The 20,230-nt window shown below is 40.4% G+C and overlaps 1 protein-coding gene across 3 annotated transcripts in view; it reads right to left on the bottom strand.

Annotated features, from left to right (window-relative positions):
* Positions 1-1,196: 1,196 nt before the first annotated feature.
* PRKAR1B (protein kinase cAMP-dependent type I regulatory subunit beta) overlaps positions 1,197-20,230 on the bottom strand; it is a 101,323-nt gene continuing 82,289 nt past the window's right edge. For all 3 annotated transcript variants that reach the window (XM_068699395.1, XM_068699396.1, XM_068699394.1), the window contains exons 10-11: positions 3,872-3,953; positions 1,197-3,442 (exon numbers count right to left, since the gene is read on the bottom strand). In XM_068699395.1, coding sequence (XP_068555496.1) covers positions 3,270-3,442; positions 3,872-3,953 — 255 coding nt within the window. In that variant the 3' untranslated portion in view covers positions 1,197-3,269. The remainder of the gene's footprint in view (positions 3,443-3,871; positions 3,954-20,230) is intronic.

Genomic DNA, 20,230 nt, shown 5'->3' on the forward strand with positions numbered 1-20,230 from the left:
GACAATTAAAACCAACCGAAAAAAGAAAGACAATGAGGAGTGGTGAGATGCTCTTTTTGGGGGAGCATGGGCTGGTAATGTCCATCTGGAAGAACCTCAGAGAGAGTGGTCACTTCTGATTGCTACATAATGTGAGTAATTCTCTGGAAAGATGAGTCCTTCCCGCCTGAATCACTGCGAAGGGGGAAAAATAACACAGTCCAGAAATGGAAAGCTGGATGGCCCTTGGAGGCCAGGAGCCGCCCAAGATTCCTGTGTGGGGGCCACCGCAGAGAAGTTGCATGAGCATATCCGCAAGCCCAGCACACTGCTCTGGGTGACAGCTCCAGCCCCAGAGCCAAGCTTGGGCCACAAGACGCCTTCGTATGTGGCCACCCAGAGCTCTGGCTGACACTGCAGGTAGCGTGTGTCACTTAACAACGTGCTAAATACCTCTTCCCACCAAGCAGCCATAGTCTCCAGCCCTTCAATCCTGATCCATCCGGATTCAGGAGATACAGGCAGTTCCTTCAGAAGCTCTGCCTTCTTTGAGAAGTTTGTCCTCGATGCAGTTCTTCTTGGCCAAGCCACGGCAGCAGCACAGCACAGCTCTGGTGCCAAAAATGGCTTCCTGCTTCAGTCCTAGGGAAGCTGCACTTCTAAAATCTGTGTGGCCCAAAGCAGAGAGGAATGACTGGGACAGATTCTCTGTGGTCCAGACTGTGGGCTTTGTCTGTGATACTGGGAGAAAAAGCTCTGGTATTTGAGAACAACTCTGTTCTCACCCAGTTCCTCCAGCTCTCTGTACAACAGCTTGCACCAGTAGCCCTGTGGGCTTCAAAGCTCTCCACAGAATCCCTAAAACCACTGAGACAGCTCATGTACTTCATGTTCCACATGTGCTTAAATTCCTTGCTAAATTGACATCTCAACAACATGAAGAGCCTAGAGACACCTTGAACCCCTACTTCTTTATATAGATGTATATGGTTACATTTAAACCCAAGAATTTTTCTCTTCACGCTAATCCTGCAGAAAACCAGTTTGGTTTCCATTCCTATATATAGCACTAGGATTCTTGGTCTATTTTTTGTCCTTTTGCATCTGATTATTTTCAGCAGAGTTCAAACTTTTTATGATATGCAGATTTTAACTAGAACATGACTTCTATTCATACAGACTTTCAGTATTAATAAACCCATAACAGCCACATGTAAGTAGAAGAATTTTATTCATACTGCAATTCTGTCCCATCATCCACTGCAAATATTACAATTATCTTTCAAATGTCATAGAATATCAGTTTGTTCCACTTCAAGCACAGGAACCCTGGTGTTAAATGATTACACTTCTCTTGAACTTGCTTATAACAGAACCATAATTCAAATGTATTCTTCATGATCTATAAAGGTTCAAAATTCAAAAGAGTCTGTTTTTTGTGTGTGTGCTCAAGTAGCTTCTAAACAGTGAGACTAATAACTTGGTGTTTAGCAAGACATGTGTCTTGCATATTATGCAAAACACATTTTTTTATGAATACAACAGAAATGCAATAGGTTAAGTAACATACATGAGTGACCGGTAACTTTTAAAAATATGTCTTAAAAATAGCAGAAGAGAATACAAAAAGAGTGAAACAAAACAAAAGTTTTGCAAATGCTTATATGTTTATTGAGATATATAATGGGCGTCTGCCTATATAAATGTATGTCATAAAACTGCAAGGTTGAAAAACATGAATGGTCATATTTGCTACATGCAAGGAGCATAACATAATCATAATAAATAGTAGCAACTGATATACAATGACAGGACCACTGAATATACGCTGAAATAAATTAAGCACCTTGAAGTGATGGTAGGACTTAGACTCTGAAGTCAAGGAGCAGTTAGCTCTGTAAAAACCACTGTGGACAGGTACTGGAATATTGGGTCCCAAGAGCCTTTTTGGTGGGAGTCAGTAGGAAAATCCGAAATTATATTTTGTTAACTCCAAAAAGGAGTTAACACCAGTATGAGTAATTCTATACATGTTCTTAACACCTCTAGTTTCAAAAGGAAGATTGCTGCCTTAATTCATTATATAACTTTTGGCATGTAAAGGGTATAGAAAGTTCATATTTACTCAGCATAATGTTATCATTAAGAAGAAATACAGTTTTTCTGCAACTGAAAAGTGAGCAGTGCCATTTAGAGTAGCAGGGACGCAGAGATTTGCTTCTGTTAGCAAAGACAAGTTTTCCTTCAAAGGAAAAGCTTCCCCAAAGAAAAATGTAACTGATCCCATCCTGGAGGGCTGCAGAGCAAAGCCTGGCTCTGCAAAAAGCTCCACTGAAGAGGAGACCCATATCTACATAGAGCAGCCATAGCTGCCTGCAAGGCTGCGCCCACATGGGGCTTACTGCAGGTTCCTGGTGCTTTTTGTTCTGCAATACACGTCTTTTGGAGGAGAGGCAGCATTTTGGAACATGTATGTGGCTTTCAGAGAATCCTGGTCATGTACTAAAAAAAAGGCTTTTAATTTTAATTAAGTGGACCTTACGTAAAAGAGTCCTATTAAACTGCTGATGTACAGCTGCCATTATCTCTTAAGTATTTCATATAATATTCAAAAAAGTGGCTGAGGACACTCTGGTGCAGATAAATATGTTACAAAGCCCCACTTAGTTCAGTGAAGAAGTTCCCATTGAAAGGGCTTGTAACACAGAGGAATATGGCCCCTATTTCTAAACCACAAACAAGGTGACTCAAAAGTTCTACTTTTCCTTGGCTTACTGGAATGATCAAAACCTTTCTCTAACATTCCCTCTTAAATTGTGCAACTGCCACTGACCGCATGGATTTCAGAAACCTCCAGTCCATAAGCAGTGAAAAGGCTTTTAGAAGTGACAGGCAGAGGGACATCACTTTACCAAAGAAGCGTACAAAAGGTGAATAAAACCAACTTTAAGGGTAGGTGAAAGATAATGAGGGAAACAGACATTCATACATAGTTTAAATAGTTAAAAACACAGTTTTATCTATATGATCCAACAACAGGTAAAAATCTTGCCTGCAAGCCAAGAGCCTAATCTTCCCTGCATGGTACCCCCAAGCTAGTCTTATCCAAACAGTTGTCTTCTTTCTTAAATGATACATAATATTTGAACTGACATCCAGTGCATGACATAACAGAAAAAATACACATGAAATGCACACCTTTTATTTTTTTCTTTATAAAGCTATGGAGCTGCACAGAGCAAATTTAAGTGCACAAGGTCACACAAAGGCAGCTTTCCAAAAGGAATCATTTAGACAGTGAGTGAAATGAAACTGTTGTATCTCTGAATGTTTCTCTTGAGGATCTCAGAGCAAGGGCCGAGCACTCGTTCGAAGCGGGGCCGGTCGAGCTTTACGCACTTTAGGGGTCCACGTGCCACCACCGTAGCAGCCCGGGGCCGATTGAGCAATAATGCTATCTCACCTGGAAATAGGGACAAATACACTGTCACACGTCTGTGCCTCTGTTTTGGAAAGTGCATATTCAGGCCACCATACAGTTACTTTGATTGTAGAACATATCCCTTTATATTATCTTGATAGACACTTTACATAATTCTGTTGACAGTACAAGTGCATTACACATGCATAATGCATGCGTGTAAAATGCCTTTGAAAACAAATGCATTCAGACTGTTTTGCTGATTCTGGAGCTGTCTCCTATCAGCTACATTGGTGTAAACCAAGGAATAGTTTTGGCTTCAGTGAAATCTCTCAGTGTTGCTGAAAGCAGAAGCTGACCTATGCATAACCCCTTGTTTGTTAAAGAGTAGAACGCTAATTAAGCCAGCAACTACCTCATACAATCCCATTTGCTGTCTTTCTGAACCATTCTTAAGATGAATTTTCTTACCAAAATAATCTGATGGTCCAAGTCTTCCCACTTCAATGTACTCCTCATTATCAGACCTGCGCTGGAGAACGGAAGCTGTGCCCTGGGAACAGAAGCGGGGAAGGTTACTTTGCTTTGCCTAAACCTGCCACCCCTTTGAAAAGTATTGAGTCCGGAGTATCCGCTTTCGCAGGACACGTCACACTCCTTTAGTTCTGCTATGGGAGAGATGACAATCTCACTCAATTTCTTATACATGAATAAAAGGAATTGAAGAATTAAAAAAAAAAAATCCACCAGTATGGAAAACTTGATTTCACTCTATGAATGTGGCATTGTTTGGATGTGGACAGATTGGGCTCAGGCACAACACAAGAGGAACAGCACAGAATTCAGTAATTTCTATGTTACTAACGCACATCATGCTGTGCAAATGTATGCTTCAATATACTTTAAAAATGTGTTCTGAGTGGATGGGGAACCTTATAAGTGATGCAGAGAAGATTTTCATCATAAGCACTAAAAAGGCAATTTTCCCAGCCACAATCTAGGGACAGAAATTTGTAAAGCAGCAACTAGAGCTTATTCCTCACCTGAACGTTAACTGGCTTTCTTGCCAAGATTGTTGGTAAAGGGAGTTTTAATGCTAATTGCAACAGAAAGTGTTTTTTTTTAATGTCTTTGCCTTCTCATGGCCTTTAGTGATCTGGACACCTGCAAGTCAGTCACTTGAGAGATGGAATGTGTCTTGTCTCCACGACCGTTAATAACTGCAGTGCTTAACACGTGCTAATACATGTCAAAACTCAGTAACAGTCTATTTAAACCTTCAAAGGGGTTTTACATGCAAAAATATTCTAACCTGGAGGAAATCTTAAATTATTTGCGGCACAAAGTTTTTGTAGGGGAATAGAGAAGGTAGCTGCTTTCTGCAAAAAAAAATTACTATGACATTAGAAATTATGTTCAGAGTCTACACCAGAAGCCATGGCAAAGGCAAAATGTTAACATATTTGATTTTAACTGAAATTAAAAAGATTCTTAATAAAACAAGATTTTTAAATAGACTGCAGAGCCCATTTTTTTTGACAGTGCCCTGATGCTGCTGCAAGAACAGTGCAAAACAGAGGAAGAATTTAGGTGCTGTTGGAAAGCATCAAAAATTCTTTTTTCTTTTTTTTTTTTTAATTTTCAGCTTGGAGAGTAGTATCTGGGAGCTGGTACAACCTGGACAGGGAAGTGGTGGAGACACATGTAAAGTGACCTATGCTTGGAAGATGCCAGTTATTGGACAGTATCACAGGAACCCCCTACTTTAACACACAAGCTTTGCATTGCTCTGTTCATCTGCACTATTGGTGCCTGTAACCAGCTGCAGCACCACTCCAGCCTGGAGCACAAACCTCCCTCCAGTGCTGAGTGTTCAGTGCAGATGAGACAGCTGCAAACATCTTTCAGCTTCCTTGCATTGAAATAAATATGTATGCTTCAGTTTACAACGGGGGCTCAAGGAGACACTGAGCAACCTCAAGCTCCTTGGCTTCAGTGCGGCTAAAGGCACTCAGCACCCTGCAGAACCAGCCCTTCACCTCTGTGCTGTGTTTAAATATGCCCCATAGGATCCTGAACATTGCCATTGAACTGTAAATCTGAACAGCAATGTGAGGCTGCTTCAGGTCTGACTTCTGTTTTTCTAGGACCTGGGGCCCAGGAATATCCACTATTATGTAGCAAATTATCATAATTTGCTTTTTTCTGAACAAGTACTGCTAAGATGCTGTAATACTGTTGTATTGAATCATGTCCTATTTCATAACAGGGTTATTTTTAAGCCCATATAATTTATGAATTGCTGGGGCACTCTCTAGGTTAATTTATAATGCAACCTTTCTATGCTTCACAAATGAAGAGGTAAATTACTTCTGATGATGGCAGGAACCAGAGCCAAAAATCAAATAATGTGCAAGCACTGTTTGAAAGGTGCTAAGCATCTGATAGTTTTTATATGTACTTGGATGTATATCAAATTAATCTGACACAGTAGAAGTTATAATGTCTTATTTTGCCCATTAGCAGTAATCTGTGCTTAGTATAAATTAGTAGATATCAGACTGTCACCACATTATATTGGCCATGACTATTTACCATTCCACTCCACCAGCCACATGCCGTATCAGCATTAAAAAAATACTGAATAAACACCAGGGCTGTAAATCCTAGTCCTTTTGAAAACAATTGCAGAACTCTTGGCTTCAATGCTTTCACTCTTGATATACCAGACATCTGATGGCATAAGATACAGAACCATGTGCTTGGCACAACCTGCAGGAGCAAGGACACCTGAGCTGGGCGATGTTTCAAGACCAGTTGTTCAGAAATAAGCTAACATATTAAGGGAGGCTGCCTTTGGTCTTTTGGTCGCAGTTGCTTGGGGTTTTATCTGCTGTTAAGACCTGCCGTGTACATAAAACTGTCCACAGCAAGTGTATGGCCATCCACAAAAGTAACTGAAAGGACAGCATGTAAGAAAGTGATTTGGTGCCTGTCAAGTTTCCAGCAAGAATTCCTTATCCTTGATATAACTAAATTGTTTCGCCAAAGCTGCTGTTTTCCAAGATCTTCCAGTAAATCTGAAAGGGGATGAAAATGCAAAGATAGTGTAATGAATTTTGTTATTTGCACTTACCGCAAGCTTTAAAAACAAACACACTTTCCTAAGCAGAATTCTCAAGAAATACCTCATACAGGGAATAAATAATGTGCTTATCAATCTCACTCTGGACAAACTTCAGATCAGGTGCAGTGCATGGGCCTAACTCAATGCTGTTCTTATTGCTTTTGCAATGGAGTCAGAATCAGCTTCAGAACCACTTCCAGCCCCTGTCCTCCACTCAGTCCCCATCTGGAGCCTGGCAAAAACCTAACCCCTTGACCCAAATAGCTGTCTGCAATCCATGTCTCCATTCTCTTTCCCAAAACTATTTTTTTAAAAACTTTTATTACAGATGTTTTATTACACACAACAACAAAAAAATCCCCAAAGTAATCATATTGACTGCCCAGGTCAAATGAAAAAAAGAGTCAGTTCCCCATTGCTCATCTTGAGCACGTTGCCATAAAGGTAATCACAATATCAAGCAATATTGCTTTCATCTCCCCTAGTGTCAGCTTTTATTGTGCTTAATATTTTTTTGACAGGGTCCATATGATATAGGACTTCAATAAGTCAGTCTTCTGAAGCAATTTCTTCCACTGTTCCACTACAGTCGGCCTTTTTAATCCAAGAAACACCATGCTATCTGTTGGAGGAGGACAGATGTGTCTGGCCTCCACAATAAACACTTGGCTTGGCAGGACAAAGCAATGCATATTCCAGATACATATTTTTCCACTCTTGTTTTAACAGTCACATAGGCTTTTCCCGTTGCCCAGTGAGAACAGGTCTATCATGGAGCGAAAGAAGTTTCCTGAAACCCTGACAGCGAGCACCCAGATGTAAGATCTGATTACGCCGTTTGGCCTCTCTCTGCGAAAGTCACCAGCTCCACAAGTACATCCTGGAGCATTGTCACAGTGACCTTCACGGGAAGACCGTCCACACCACGAAACAAAGAAGATGTATTTATAATTATCTATCTGCCTCACCTTCGCTTTAGGTATCTTATCTCTGGAAACAACGTTATTCTAACTGTATCAGAGGAAGAGTCCAATTGTACATGAGCAGTGTAAGCAGAGCAAAAATAAAATAATACAGAAACAATCCCTTAATATTTACACACTACCAAAGTTCTCATACTAAATGAATTAGGTGCTGACCCCTACCCTCGCTCCCATCACAGGCCTCACGGCTGTATTTCATTTTAGTTTACTTGTCAAATCTTTCTAATGCAGTTATTGAGCTTTCTGTCCTTCTTGCGCTTGAGCAAACCCTGCCTCGTATAAATGGTAGCCCTGAATAAACCTCCTGAGCCCTGTCCTGGGAGGTATGAGTATTATCTAGTAAGGATTCAAGGGGCTTATCACTCTCACCCACCAAAAGCATTTGGTCTCAACGGAAAAGATTTCCCCTTAAATGGCACACAAAACTTGGCAGGATCAGTCTCTGTGAAATAAACTGCACAGTCCCAGATTTTCAGGATCAGGCTATTTAGTGCTGCTCAGTTTAAAATACTGTCTTGTACCCTGATAGTCATTTCAGCCTCCTACGCCACAGAGCAAAACTTTCAGAGTACATGCTCAAACACTGTGAAGAAGTTTGACACCATTTAATAAATCAGCACTTTGTGATGATATGAAACTGAAAGCAGACAGGCATGTCGTTCTCCTCGCAGACACTTGGGAGTGAAATGATCTTTGGTGGATCCAGGAATATTCCCTTTCAGCCACGGGGAGTGCCTGTATTCCCAGGAACCGATATCATTAACCTCCCCTCCTCTGCTCCTAGTAAATACAGGCATCTTATTGCAAAAACAACAAGAGTAGCAGTTCCAAAAGCAATGCGCCATCACCACCTCTCTGCCATCCTCACCCCACGCACCTGCTCACTCCCTCTGTAACGCTTCTGTCACAGTGCTGAGAGTATTTATTCCTGTCTTTCAAATGCATCAGCAGTTTGTTTGGTAAAAATTTATGGCTTAGATACAGCAGCATAATTTAAGATACAAAAAAATAAGTTAGGGTTTATAATCCATGAGCTCCCATCCTCTCCAAAGTAATAAGATTTTGATAGATGTTTCATTTTTAAACTATCAGACTGCAGGGATGAGTAGGACATCCTACAGTGGCCCATCTGGGTCAACATGAAGATTCCCATGCCTGATCCTGCATGTCCTTGTAAGCACAAAGTGCTTCAGGAGCTCTATCTTCATATTTAAGTATGAATTCTGTAGCCAGGAATTGGCCTAAGTAGCTTAGTTATAAAAGGCAAACGTTCAACAAGGTCAGAGGGGTAATCCTGTAGTCTTCCCTCTATTCCAGCAGAGGAAGCTCTGTGGATCAGATGGGATCCCCCCTGCACTGGCATGGAAGTGTCCTGGGTACCACTGGGTAGGGTGGGCTGTGCAGGGTGGCCCCTGGGTGGGCAGGGTGGCTGAGGTTGGGCAGGGAAATGAGCCCTGCTTTTTTTAACTTTTTGGTTTAAAAGTTAAACCAACTCTTGTTGATGTTCTGTTTCCACCAGCCAAAGCTCTCAGTGTAAAGATAAAGCAATCAGTAAAAAATTCAGTGAGGTTCCATCTGTGATAAGAGACATATTTATCGTTATTAAAATTGAAGAATGGTTATTTATTCTGATGATAGGATGCAACATCAATGTCTATGTCCTTTTGATACACTAAGTATACAAAATAAAATTCTACATCTTGAAGAAAAGAATTTGAATGTTTACAAGCAATAAGCTACTATTTCTATTTCCATTTCCATTTTTATTTTTTACTTTTTCACTTATATTTAAAGTAAAGCATGGCAGACAGTTTTTTTCTCCATGTCCTCACAATGTTGTACTTCTACCCTAGTTTTGAGCTTAGAAAGTTTTTCTAGCTTATTTCATTTTCCTCTGCACAATCCACTAGAAAAGAGCAATGCAGTAGTTTTTCTATAGAATTAGCGATGAAAAAGGTCAGGCCTATCCATCTGTTATTGCTATTAGCTCCATCAATTTCTATTATGAACATACCTTTGCTCTTTCTCACTTTGTTAATCCACACACTCCATAATTCACACATTGAAAAGATAACTTTCCCTTCACTCCCCAGCAACACAAGCCCTCATTATATGCTGCTATTAAATCTGCGCTAAAAAGACGAAGGAAGAGGCTGTGCAGTGGTATAAAACGTTCCTATACATGCGGCGAATCACACGGGACTCAATGTAAGGACTCCTACTGGTTTTACTGGAAGCAATAGCAGATATGAAATGAATTAAAAGATCTTTCACACGGTGTGAATCTGTGATTATTTTATTTAATTGCAGGCAAGACAAAGTTTGTGGAAGTAATATCTTTTATTAGACCAACTAGCTAGAAAAAAAGAGAAATGCTTTTGGGCACACACACCTTTCCTCCAGTTGTCTATTTCTCCAGATACATCTAATAAAAGATACCATTTTCCTACCTACAAACACTGTCCTGGCAATGTTCTTACACTGCCATAGCTACAGGGACAATAAGCTACAGAACCATATCTGCCTACTCACTGGTTCAGGCACGTAATTAAATTACCCATAGAGCATCTCCAAATCATTAGCTTAAATTAAGAAGGGCCAAAAGCTCCTGATGCTACAAAAATCCTGGAAATAACAGTTGCCTAGTGGATCTGTGAGTCCTGCTGAGATCTGTCAGCTCTTGTTTCACCCTCCACTTTAAAAATGATCATTTAAATCAATTCATCTGTCTTTGATGTGAAACCTTTGGTCCAGTTTGCCAAACTTTACTTTTATGACTGTCATTTATGATGTGCCTGTTATATTGGCTATTTAGTAAGTAATGTCTGTAAGAACAGCCCCCAGGTTTGCATTAAGTGAAAAAGTGCTGGTTGTTTGGTTTCCTTATCTGTAGCAAGTGAATTCTTTTCTCCATCCATTAGGGATCTCCGTAGATTACAGTGAAAGAGACAATGCCCAAGTCAGAAACATGAGCTGCTGCCAACTTTGAAAACAAATACACAATATTTTGCACATTCGGTCTTTTTAATTCAGTTGTGACTCTAGAAAAAATGTTGAGTGCCACTGATTTCAGCAGATATTCAGAAAGCCAGCACCTTGGGAGTATCTTTAAGATTTAACAGTGCTATGTCAAATGAGCTCAAAGGGCAGCATTATGGTAATAATGGGAGCACTGGGGTACCCCTATGACCTCCTTGAGAGAGAGCAGCACTGTAGAAAATGCCTTTATACTGCAACAACTCCAGTGATGATGTACATGATTATCATAATGTAATCATCATAACTTTATAACATTAATTCATCATATTTTTTATTGGCCTTAATTGCCAACAACACTAATGCGGACTGCAATTCAGCAAAGGTGGGAAGCAAACATTACTTCCCAACTGGCATGGATCCTATACGTGAGCTCTACAGCCATGCTTGACACTAAACAATACGCAGTTCACCGTGTGTACCAGCTGTATCACACCTGCATAGGACTACCATGTGCATATCGAAGCTTCCATCACTTCTACTATCTAGGCACATTTATGTTGGTTTAGGAATAACATCCACACCCGAGAGAGAGGAACAAAGCTGTCTAGAGCAGTCACCAAAATAGCGACAAACATAAAGGTACTTTTAAAAATGACAATCAATCATAAACCAAGTGTAGCTTGAACCAGCAGAAACAACTGAGCCACAGGGCATTTCCTAGGGATATACAAGAGGCCAGGGTTAAGGCCCAGACATGACTACACCCAGCCAGTCATTAATCACCAGGAAATGCCTTTGCCTTGATCATTTACTATTTAAAATTGTAGACATTTGACATGGGAAGACCTTTTAGATCATTTTGTTCATCCTCCTATTGCGGTATCTCAGGCAATCTTTCCCTTCATTATTTCTTTAAGGCAGCCTGCATGAAAGTTGTCCTGTACCTAAATGTACTCCCCTTGAAGTAAAAGAAACGTTATTAGATGGAACAAGACAAGATTCAGGCAGAGACCAATAAAGACAGTGCAAAACCAAAAGAAGCAGAGTATTGCACAAAGTGTACTTTGCCTCACGCGTGGAGGTGAAACAGTGGTTTTGCACAAAGAATTAAAAAATTGGGATTTATTCATTAAGACTTTTTTGTTGAAAAGCTTTTCAAAATCAAAACTTTCAGCTTTATAGTCTTTTGACTTCAAAATGTTGCCCTTTAGCTGCAGCAGCATAGCTAGGATCTCTCAGGAGTCCAACAGAGGCACCTCCAAGTGCTGGTAGCCTCAAGACTTCATCGAGAGTCAAAAAAGCAAGGCAGCAGCACGGAACAGGGCATGTCACAGTGGTCTCTGAGCCTCCCAGACTTGGGGCCGTGGTAGTCCCATGCCTCTTCCAAACCACCAGCTGCCAACTGGCACTGGGAAGCCTGGGAGAAAGGGGACGGTGACACAGGGGTGACGAGAGCAGCTCTTAGACATGGGAGGAGCCCCTTGCCTGGGGTGTAATCCTCTGTGGCTAGTTATCCTGGCTTTGTGCCCAGCTGCTGCTGGCAGAAAGCTGGGAAGTGGCTGCACCATAGTCTGGACTTTGGGGTCCATCTGCACTTTTACGTTCGCTCTGTTCTAGAATTCTAGTTGCCCCTTCTACTACATATTCAGTCCACCTGCTGCAGTGGACTGCTCAGTCAAGGTGGGCTCCGATGCTTGGTTTTAATGAATCATCTCAGGGATACTTGGCCTTGACTAATCAGTAGCTTCTGTGGGAAAACAACTGAATTAATATTCATCCCAGTGCCAGATTTTAAAGACTGTCTGTGCCAAGCGCTGTGGATTATTGGCAACAATGCACTGTTTTCCTCCCTCTGACATGTCAGCCTACAAAGCAATAAAAGTCACAAAGGAAAAAAAATGTTGCATTTTAGAGATTCTTTCTTTCTACAAAGCTAGCCATTATCTTTACTCTCTCTGAAGCCAGGAAATGTCCACTGAGTCAACATAAAAGTGACTCTATAATGGGTTATTCATCAACTGTTCATATTTGTGACTGACCTTACAGTTATCATGTCCTGGAAGCAGACAGTGCTGCCTGCTACCACCTACAGAATGGGCAGTGTTGAATGCAAGGGAGAGAAAACACGAAAACAGTGCTGAACCTCCTTCACCCTGCCCGCGAAATCCTTTCTGGTGAAAATCGTTTTTAGCTGTTAATGTTGTTTTACGGCCCAATTACTCCTACCACCATCTGCTTCTTTGTGAAAACATTCTGTAGATACTGAAGTAACCAGACCAAGCAAAAGTCTGAGACAGACATCATAATTAAAGTCTCATAACTAATGCTGTGACCAGGGCTGGGCTGGCAGCTGTGGCCAGCTAGGGCAACAGCTTCAGAGCAAGAAACAAAACTTGGAGTAAACTGGGGGAAGGGGAAACGGGAGTTTATCATGGAGATCATAATGTTCGTGGTCATGTTGAGAAAGTACTATGAAACAGGCCTTCGTAGTACTCAGTCTTCAATGCCAAATTGTTTATAAGAATCCTGAGAACCTCCTGAAAACCTAGAGGGGTAAGGAGCCTGGGCTGCTCTCCTGACTCACACAGAGGCATTTCATTACCTGTGAACCTCTGCTGCTTCCACAGACTTCCATGGCAGCAAGACTCTACTGAACAAGACTAAAGAGAGACGACTCAAAACCAAAACCATGCCTTAAAGCAAGCATTATGTACGTAGAAAGTCACAGTTGGTTCTGAACACAAAGAAAACCTAGCACTGATTTTAATGAAAATTCAAATGGAGCACACAAGTACTAAGCATGAAATTGACTATTATTAACACTGGGTTTTACATCTTTGCACACCAAGCCATCTTCCATTTTCTGCATACCCTATAGTGCTAAGAGGGCAGGGTGTGGCTGAATTTCCAGCTAAAACTTACATTTTATGGGTTTACAAATCAGATGTTTTAAATTACAACTGAATGAGACTGAAGACTCCTACACAAGCTGTCATGTCAGAAATGAACTGGGGAAACATTCATATGCATTTTTTTGCACTGGGTATAGTATGTGCAAAGAGAGGTTATGAAAAGAGGTTACTTTTAAACCATTGAGAACAAGACTGCCACACTGCCTCTTCCTCATATTTTTGCTTTAAGATGTAAGTTTACCAGTGTCCGAGTGAGATGGAGTAACACAGTCCTGCATGTACCTCATGATGCTGGCATAAGCAATGTTCTCAGTCGTAGTGTCCTGGAAGACCACTAGCATATCACTCCTCAGCTGCCATTTTAGCCCTTTGGGACTGCTGATAGCATCATTCCTGGGACGGCTTTTATTTTACAGCTAAGCATCAGCAGTTCTAGGGCTACTTTCCAAGAGAAGACGAATCCTTTGAACTATGTAGCCAAAGACACTGCAAATAGTCCTTCAGCCAGTAAATAATCTTGGGTTTTTATTATTTGCCAACCTTTGATTTATGAAAGACTATTATACAAAAACAAGGGAAGAAATAAACAAATTTCAGTCAGCAATACAAAGTGCAAACGACTTCCACATAAGCTGCAGTAGAAAAGAGCACCCATCATTTTGGGGCTGTAAAATTTAATGTAAAGGAAAAAGGACAGTCAGTCAGTACGGTAGCCTGGGATTCTGGCTACAGAGTTCACATTTCTTCTCTGCCTTAGACCTACTGTGAGCAAAAGCATGAAGATCCAGACCTCCAAGGCACCTAATTCCCACTGATTTTTTTCAGCAGGAATGAGGAGCTATCTTAATTCTTGTGCCCGTGCTTCAGATCGTAACATGTAATGTAGAGCTTGCCTCACACACCTCATCACACAGGTGTCGTGAGCATCAACTCCATGAAGTTCATGAGATGTTCAAGTAAGACCAATAGATAAGTACCTAAGATAAAACAAGTAGGTAAACAGATTACATAGATTATATACCACAGTAATTATGGCTCTCAAAATTATTTGGTCATATGCTTACAGAAAGCAACATGAATTTGCCAATCAAGGCGAGAATTTTCTTTCCATAACTAAATGTTGGCTGGGGATGCTACTTTTACATTGTTTTCCTACCCATCAGAGTTCTCTTAAAAATGCTTCATTTTTATAATATAAAAATTAAACTGAATGCTGTTAGAGAAGGATGATGCAAAAGGACTTAATTCTGATTGTGGACTAGAGATTGAGTCATGACTGGGTTTGACAGTACTTTTATAACCATACATTTTTAAACTATTATACATTATTCTCCAATCTCTGGGTTCATAGCAACTCAGAGAATTTACATACAGTTGTCCTGGTTTCTGCCACAAATGAGGAACAAAATCTGCAAAGTTCTAAAATAGACTAGAAATATTGGCTAATCTGAAATCTCACAAAAATGTTAAGAAAATGATCCAGCATACATCACTTCTGTGGTTTCAGATTTTGCAGAATTTACAGGAGGTGCCTACATTGCCATGGTTATCACTGGGGCTGGAGAAAGATTTGGAAGGACCAAAAGCTGCAGTCACTGACAGGTCCTCCCATTGCAGTTGGGAGCAAGAAGTGGAGCAGCCAGTTGCTTACTATGAAATTTTGGCCTTTTCTAATAGAGGAGAGATAAGTATACGCTGAAGATTGCATACATATACAGCCTGATCCACTGCTCATTGAAGTCAAATTTAAAGCAAATTCAACCAGAAATGAACTAAACCAGCGTTTCAGTCACTGACATGGCAAAATACTTCACCTCCATCCCCAGGCAGGATGGCACCCAATCACGCACCTACCTTTTTATCTTTGACATCAGCTGGCCATTAAAAATGGCACCCTGAACGGCGATGAACTTTGATGCAGGGCCAATGGAAGCGCTGTTGTTTGAGTACAGCCAGGTGATATCAACAAAATTGAGTCTACCTTTCCTGTAAGAGTCCTACAGAAAACAATGTCTCCACAGTTGAAATTAAGCAAACTGCAGAGCTCTCAGTGACTGCTGGCTCTGCTTATTAGGTATATTTTATTTATGAGGCATATTAGGAGTTGCTGCAGACTGCCTTTAACAAATATACCTGGTATCAACAAAATCCTGGTAACACTAAGCAATTCGGATTGTAGCCTTTGAAACTCCTTTTCTAGACAACATTCATCTTCCTAATTAATAATTAATCACACTGTGTTTTTAAAGAGATTATCAGGTGTGATAGCAGAGTGTGCCTAAGGCAGTGACTTCATTAACCATACGGAAGAAGTTTACTTTGTAGTTCTCCTGCCTGTTGTAGGGGTAGTTGCCAAAGGGGTCTCTCTTGGGTTAGAATGTCAAAGAGCAACAATTTAAAGCAGGAAACAATTGGGCTATTATTTTTCTTTTTTTTTTTTTTTCTTTCTTTCTTTTCTTTCTTGAAGAGCTTTTAAATCATAAATCTTCAGATGCTTCTTGTGCAATTTAAGACTCAAGTCTACTTTTCCTACAAAAAGGCCCAATTCTGTAAGGAGCAGAGTGCCCTTCCTAGCTAACCCAAGGATCTTCCTCCTCTCCTTCACGTTACCATGCTACAAAGAGTTTACAAACACTGTTCCACCTAATGAAGCTTTGAACTGCTTTTCTGCAGAGGCCCTCCACAGCATGCCAAGAGTGTCAGCAGGGTTGGAAACACTGATTTCACCTACAGGACAGTATCTCAAGCATGCTTTCAGCAGTCACAATAACTCACAGTGGATCCTGCCCAGACTGGAGCCAGTTAGTGGCTCTGACTTGAAATGTCAACAGCAGCATGACAACTAGCAGCTCCCCAGGAATCTCAACGCTGTTTTGAATGTGATCAGCACTACTCATGGCTGGATCAATAATTATTACCAATTCATTTGACTAATTTCTACCAGTCAGGCAGTTCTCTGCACCAGTTTTGGAAGGATTTCTGCACTGTCAGTGAAAATTTTCTCTTATTTTCCAATCTTGCTATTCCCATTCCCTGTTTTCAGTGTTAGTGGACACTTAATACATTTTCCCATGAAGCTTTTACTCACCTTTATGGAGTGTCATTAGGATTACTCCCACTGATGTGGAAGCAGAGGCCCAGGGTGGGTAACAATCTGCCCACAGGCTGCACTGATAATACAAGTAATCCTGAAAATCAGAGGCCCTGACTGCCTCCTTTCTAGCCACGAGGAAAACAATAAAGAACACAAATCCCAAGCTTTTTTTCAGTGCTTTTCACAAAGGACTTACAGAGGAGGCTGGAACTACCCACTGTCACTAACACTAATCTACAATTAAAAATACCAGGTTTTTAAATGTTTTAAAGTAAAAATTCTAATGTGAAACTGCTTGATACAATGGGTCCATTTCTCCTTGAATTTTCTCCTGCCAATTATCTTCTATTTTTAGCTCTTTTATTTTTAGGCTGCTGCATGTTATTGCTGGGCAGCTCAACCAGCTATTAATTGGAAATGTTTTGCTTCTCATGCAGTTTTATTTCTTTGCTTTATGCACCACTTAAACCAAACTGTCCTCTTAGGAGATGACAGGCTACGGACAGCACATTTAAAGGACAGTTACAAGCTGTCCTCCGTGGGCACAGGAGGGCATTATCATAACAATTTTGCTGTTTTTCCGTCCCACACCTGCACACGTTTGCATCTGTGTGTGCATTTTCCTTAAACCATGTCAAACTTTTTGGAGAATTGGGGCCATCTGGCAGCACTTCAGCAACCGGTCAGGCACAGTGAGCTCTCAGAATGCAACTGATATTAAAAGACTCCCCGAGCACATTCAGCAGAGTCCCATGACAATAACTGTGTGTCGTATATGGTGCTTAGCAGTGACAAGTAGATCCAAGTGATCTGACACAGGGAGGGCTGGGAGCTGGAAAACCCAGCAGGGCACTTCACGGCTGCAGATCCCAGCATTTTCGGTAGCTGCATTATGGACTTTTCTCCAAGGTGCAGTGCCACCGAGCCAAGTTTGAAGCTGAAGTTACAGAATGGTACACGATCCTAACCTCTATTTTTAATACTATTGTCACTACCTTGTTCAGTAACCTAGACAACAGCAAAAAACTCAGTTCTTTCCAGTTTCATAGAACTACCACACTAGTCTGAGCTGCTGCTTGAACTGAAGTCAGTGGTAAAGCACGAGTTGGGGAAAAAAAATCAGCCCTTGTTCAAATGGCATTTCATTTAAAGGGATGTAACATTTTCTGGGATATTTAACTCTGCAAAGCTCACATGCCTTTGCAAGCTACCACTTTAAAACGCTAGCTAAAAATATTTGCTTTATCTGAAGTCAGATGAATAAATCCTCCCTACCGTTGGTTACACAGTGTGGCAGTGTACAATACAACTGCAAATGTATTTGTTAGAAACTGTACATCTGTTATGATTTACGCTTGCCAAAATATAATTCTTTATGGCAACAATTGTTTCATGGTGCTTAAAGTTTTTCACCTCTGTGCCAGGAATCTCATATGGGATAATTCCATGACCTTGGAATCCAACAGATACATTCCACATCTGTCTGGTCTGGGAAAGCCCGAGTTTGTTGTGTGAAAAGCATAGTGGGAAAATAAGACCTGGAAATATCTGAAAATACAGAAACTGCAGGGCTGCTTCTTTTTTCTTTTCTTAATTACCAGTTTCAAGTGCAGTAAATCAACCTCACAAAAGTAGTTATTTTGCTTTTGTAAGCATGCATTCACTTCTGATCCTATCTTCAAATTAAGGAGTATGGTATAAACATTAAAATAATTCTATCACTGGAAAAAATAGCAGCCTTTAAATATTTAAACTAAATCTTGTTGAAGGCTGCTTAACATTTGAATGAAAAAACACCCAACCAACTTACTGGTAAACATCTTACTGCTGCCTGTGAAGACTTAGCATGGCAGAAAAAATCTTGCAGTCCTTAAATCTCAGGGTAATACTCTTCTCATCAGATTTTTAACAAAAAATTACCACAAAGAGCACTGTGAGCAGTGGACTTAACAAGACTGGTTTCCTGTAGCTCTTCCCCATGCATATTTTTTGTTATTCTAATAATTTGGCTGAGCTCATGCTGCAGCCTCTGCCTCCACATAGCATTTTCATGCATACATCCTGCACCTCAAACAGCCTGCACCCTACCGTGATCTATGCAACACTGGAGGCAGATGCGGGACAGAAAGCCATGAAAAAGGTTATATCAAGAAAAAAAGGGAAAAGGTGAATCTGCTTGTTTGATAGAACAGGGAAAATAAATACTCTTTTCCGTACTAACCAGGATGGTATTTCTAGTTTACATCAGGAGTTACTTTGCTGGTCAATCTGTAAGTCTCCCCTTAAAAAGGTGTTTAAAAATTGCACTTCATTCTGCCTGAATGTGCCAATTCATTTGTAGGCTGTTTCCTCCTGCAGGACCAGTATACTTAAAAGACAGCATCCCGTAGGATGTCACAGAGGAAGGCAGCATTGCAGGCTAACCAGAAATAAGCAATTTATGAAGTTCATAGAAAACTGTGCTAACAATTTAAAATCCATAAGTCCTGTGTGTCTTTGAGAACCTTTTATGATAGAAGTCACAAGATCCCACTTGAAACCAGTATGTGTGATGCTGGTAATCTCTGTAGTTGTACTAAAACCTTAGAAATTGGTGACTGATTTGTTTAAGGCATGTCATGAATAACTACGTTTTATAATAAATAAGAATCCTTCCCAAAAATTCTGTGGGAAAGTTCAGCTTTGTACTACTGGACATACTGTACTCCAAAGAAGGCTGCATTCTGGTGATATATGAAATGGTTTCTGCACACGTAGCAGCCTAACAAATTAGCTATATTTGTAGTGTTTGGATTATAAGGCCACAAACATCAATAAATATATGAGAGAAGCTAATGACTTTTCAACATGTTGTGACAACAAACCAGCCAAAATTAATTTCAACCAAAGTTTGTGGAATAAAGTGTTCCTGGTGGGTTCATCAGCAATCCTTCAGACAAATTGAACATCAAAGATGCAAACTCATGTGAAACCGGGTTTAAAATATAAACTTTAAACTACAGGTGAGCAGGCATAAATACTACTGCAGCACAAGAAATAATTGATACTGGATGTTCATTCTTTAATGTAGAAAAATACAGGCAATTTCTAAAGTAAGAAACTATGCTAGATTTATAGTGGATCGCTGAGGTGAGCAGATACTTTATGATTACACAGTACACAGTGTTAATACTTTTCTACCCATTCAAGTCTTAACAGCTGTTCCTTCTAGAGGGAGAAAATAACGGCCCTCAGTAATTCTTTAGCAGGCTGCCAATTTTCCACATGGGTTTTGATGGCTAAGAAAATCAGGTTTTCCTAGTCTCATGCTGCTGCAAGGAATAACAAGACACCTAGTAACTCTTGTAGGAATAAAAATCCCAAATTTCTAAAGGAACAAGTTATTTCCTAAATTTTTGTTATGTAATAAAAATGTTATTAATGAAAAAAATCCCTATCTAGTATCTAGTCTGGTTTTATTCTCACACTATTGATTTGAAGGCTCATCACAATTAAAGTTCCTCAAGTGTGTAGCTGTGCACTATGCAGGTGCAGTTATTTCAGAAGAGAAACTATGTTCATAAATCAAATATGTATTTCAGCACCAGCATCCAACACTCAAGAGGGAAGAAAGAATGGAATTTTAAGTATCATATATTGATTATGAACCAAATTTTGGCTGCCTTGGATAGAGGCACCTGTCCAAAAATTCACAGATAAGTAGCAAGCAAAGGAAAACCTGTTGGCCTCTAAGCC

This window comes from Anas acuta, chromosome 15, assembly GCF_963932015.1.
Source record: "Anas acuta chromosome 15, bAnaAcu1.1, whole genome shotgun sequence".
Classification (NCBI taxonomy): domain Eukaryota; kingdom Metazoa; phylum Chordata; class Aves; order Anseriformes; family Anatidae; genus Anas; species Anas acuta.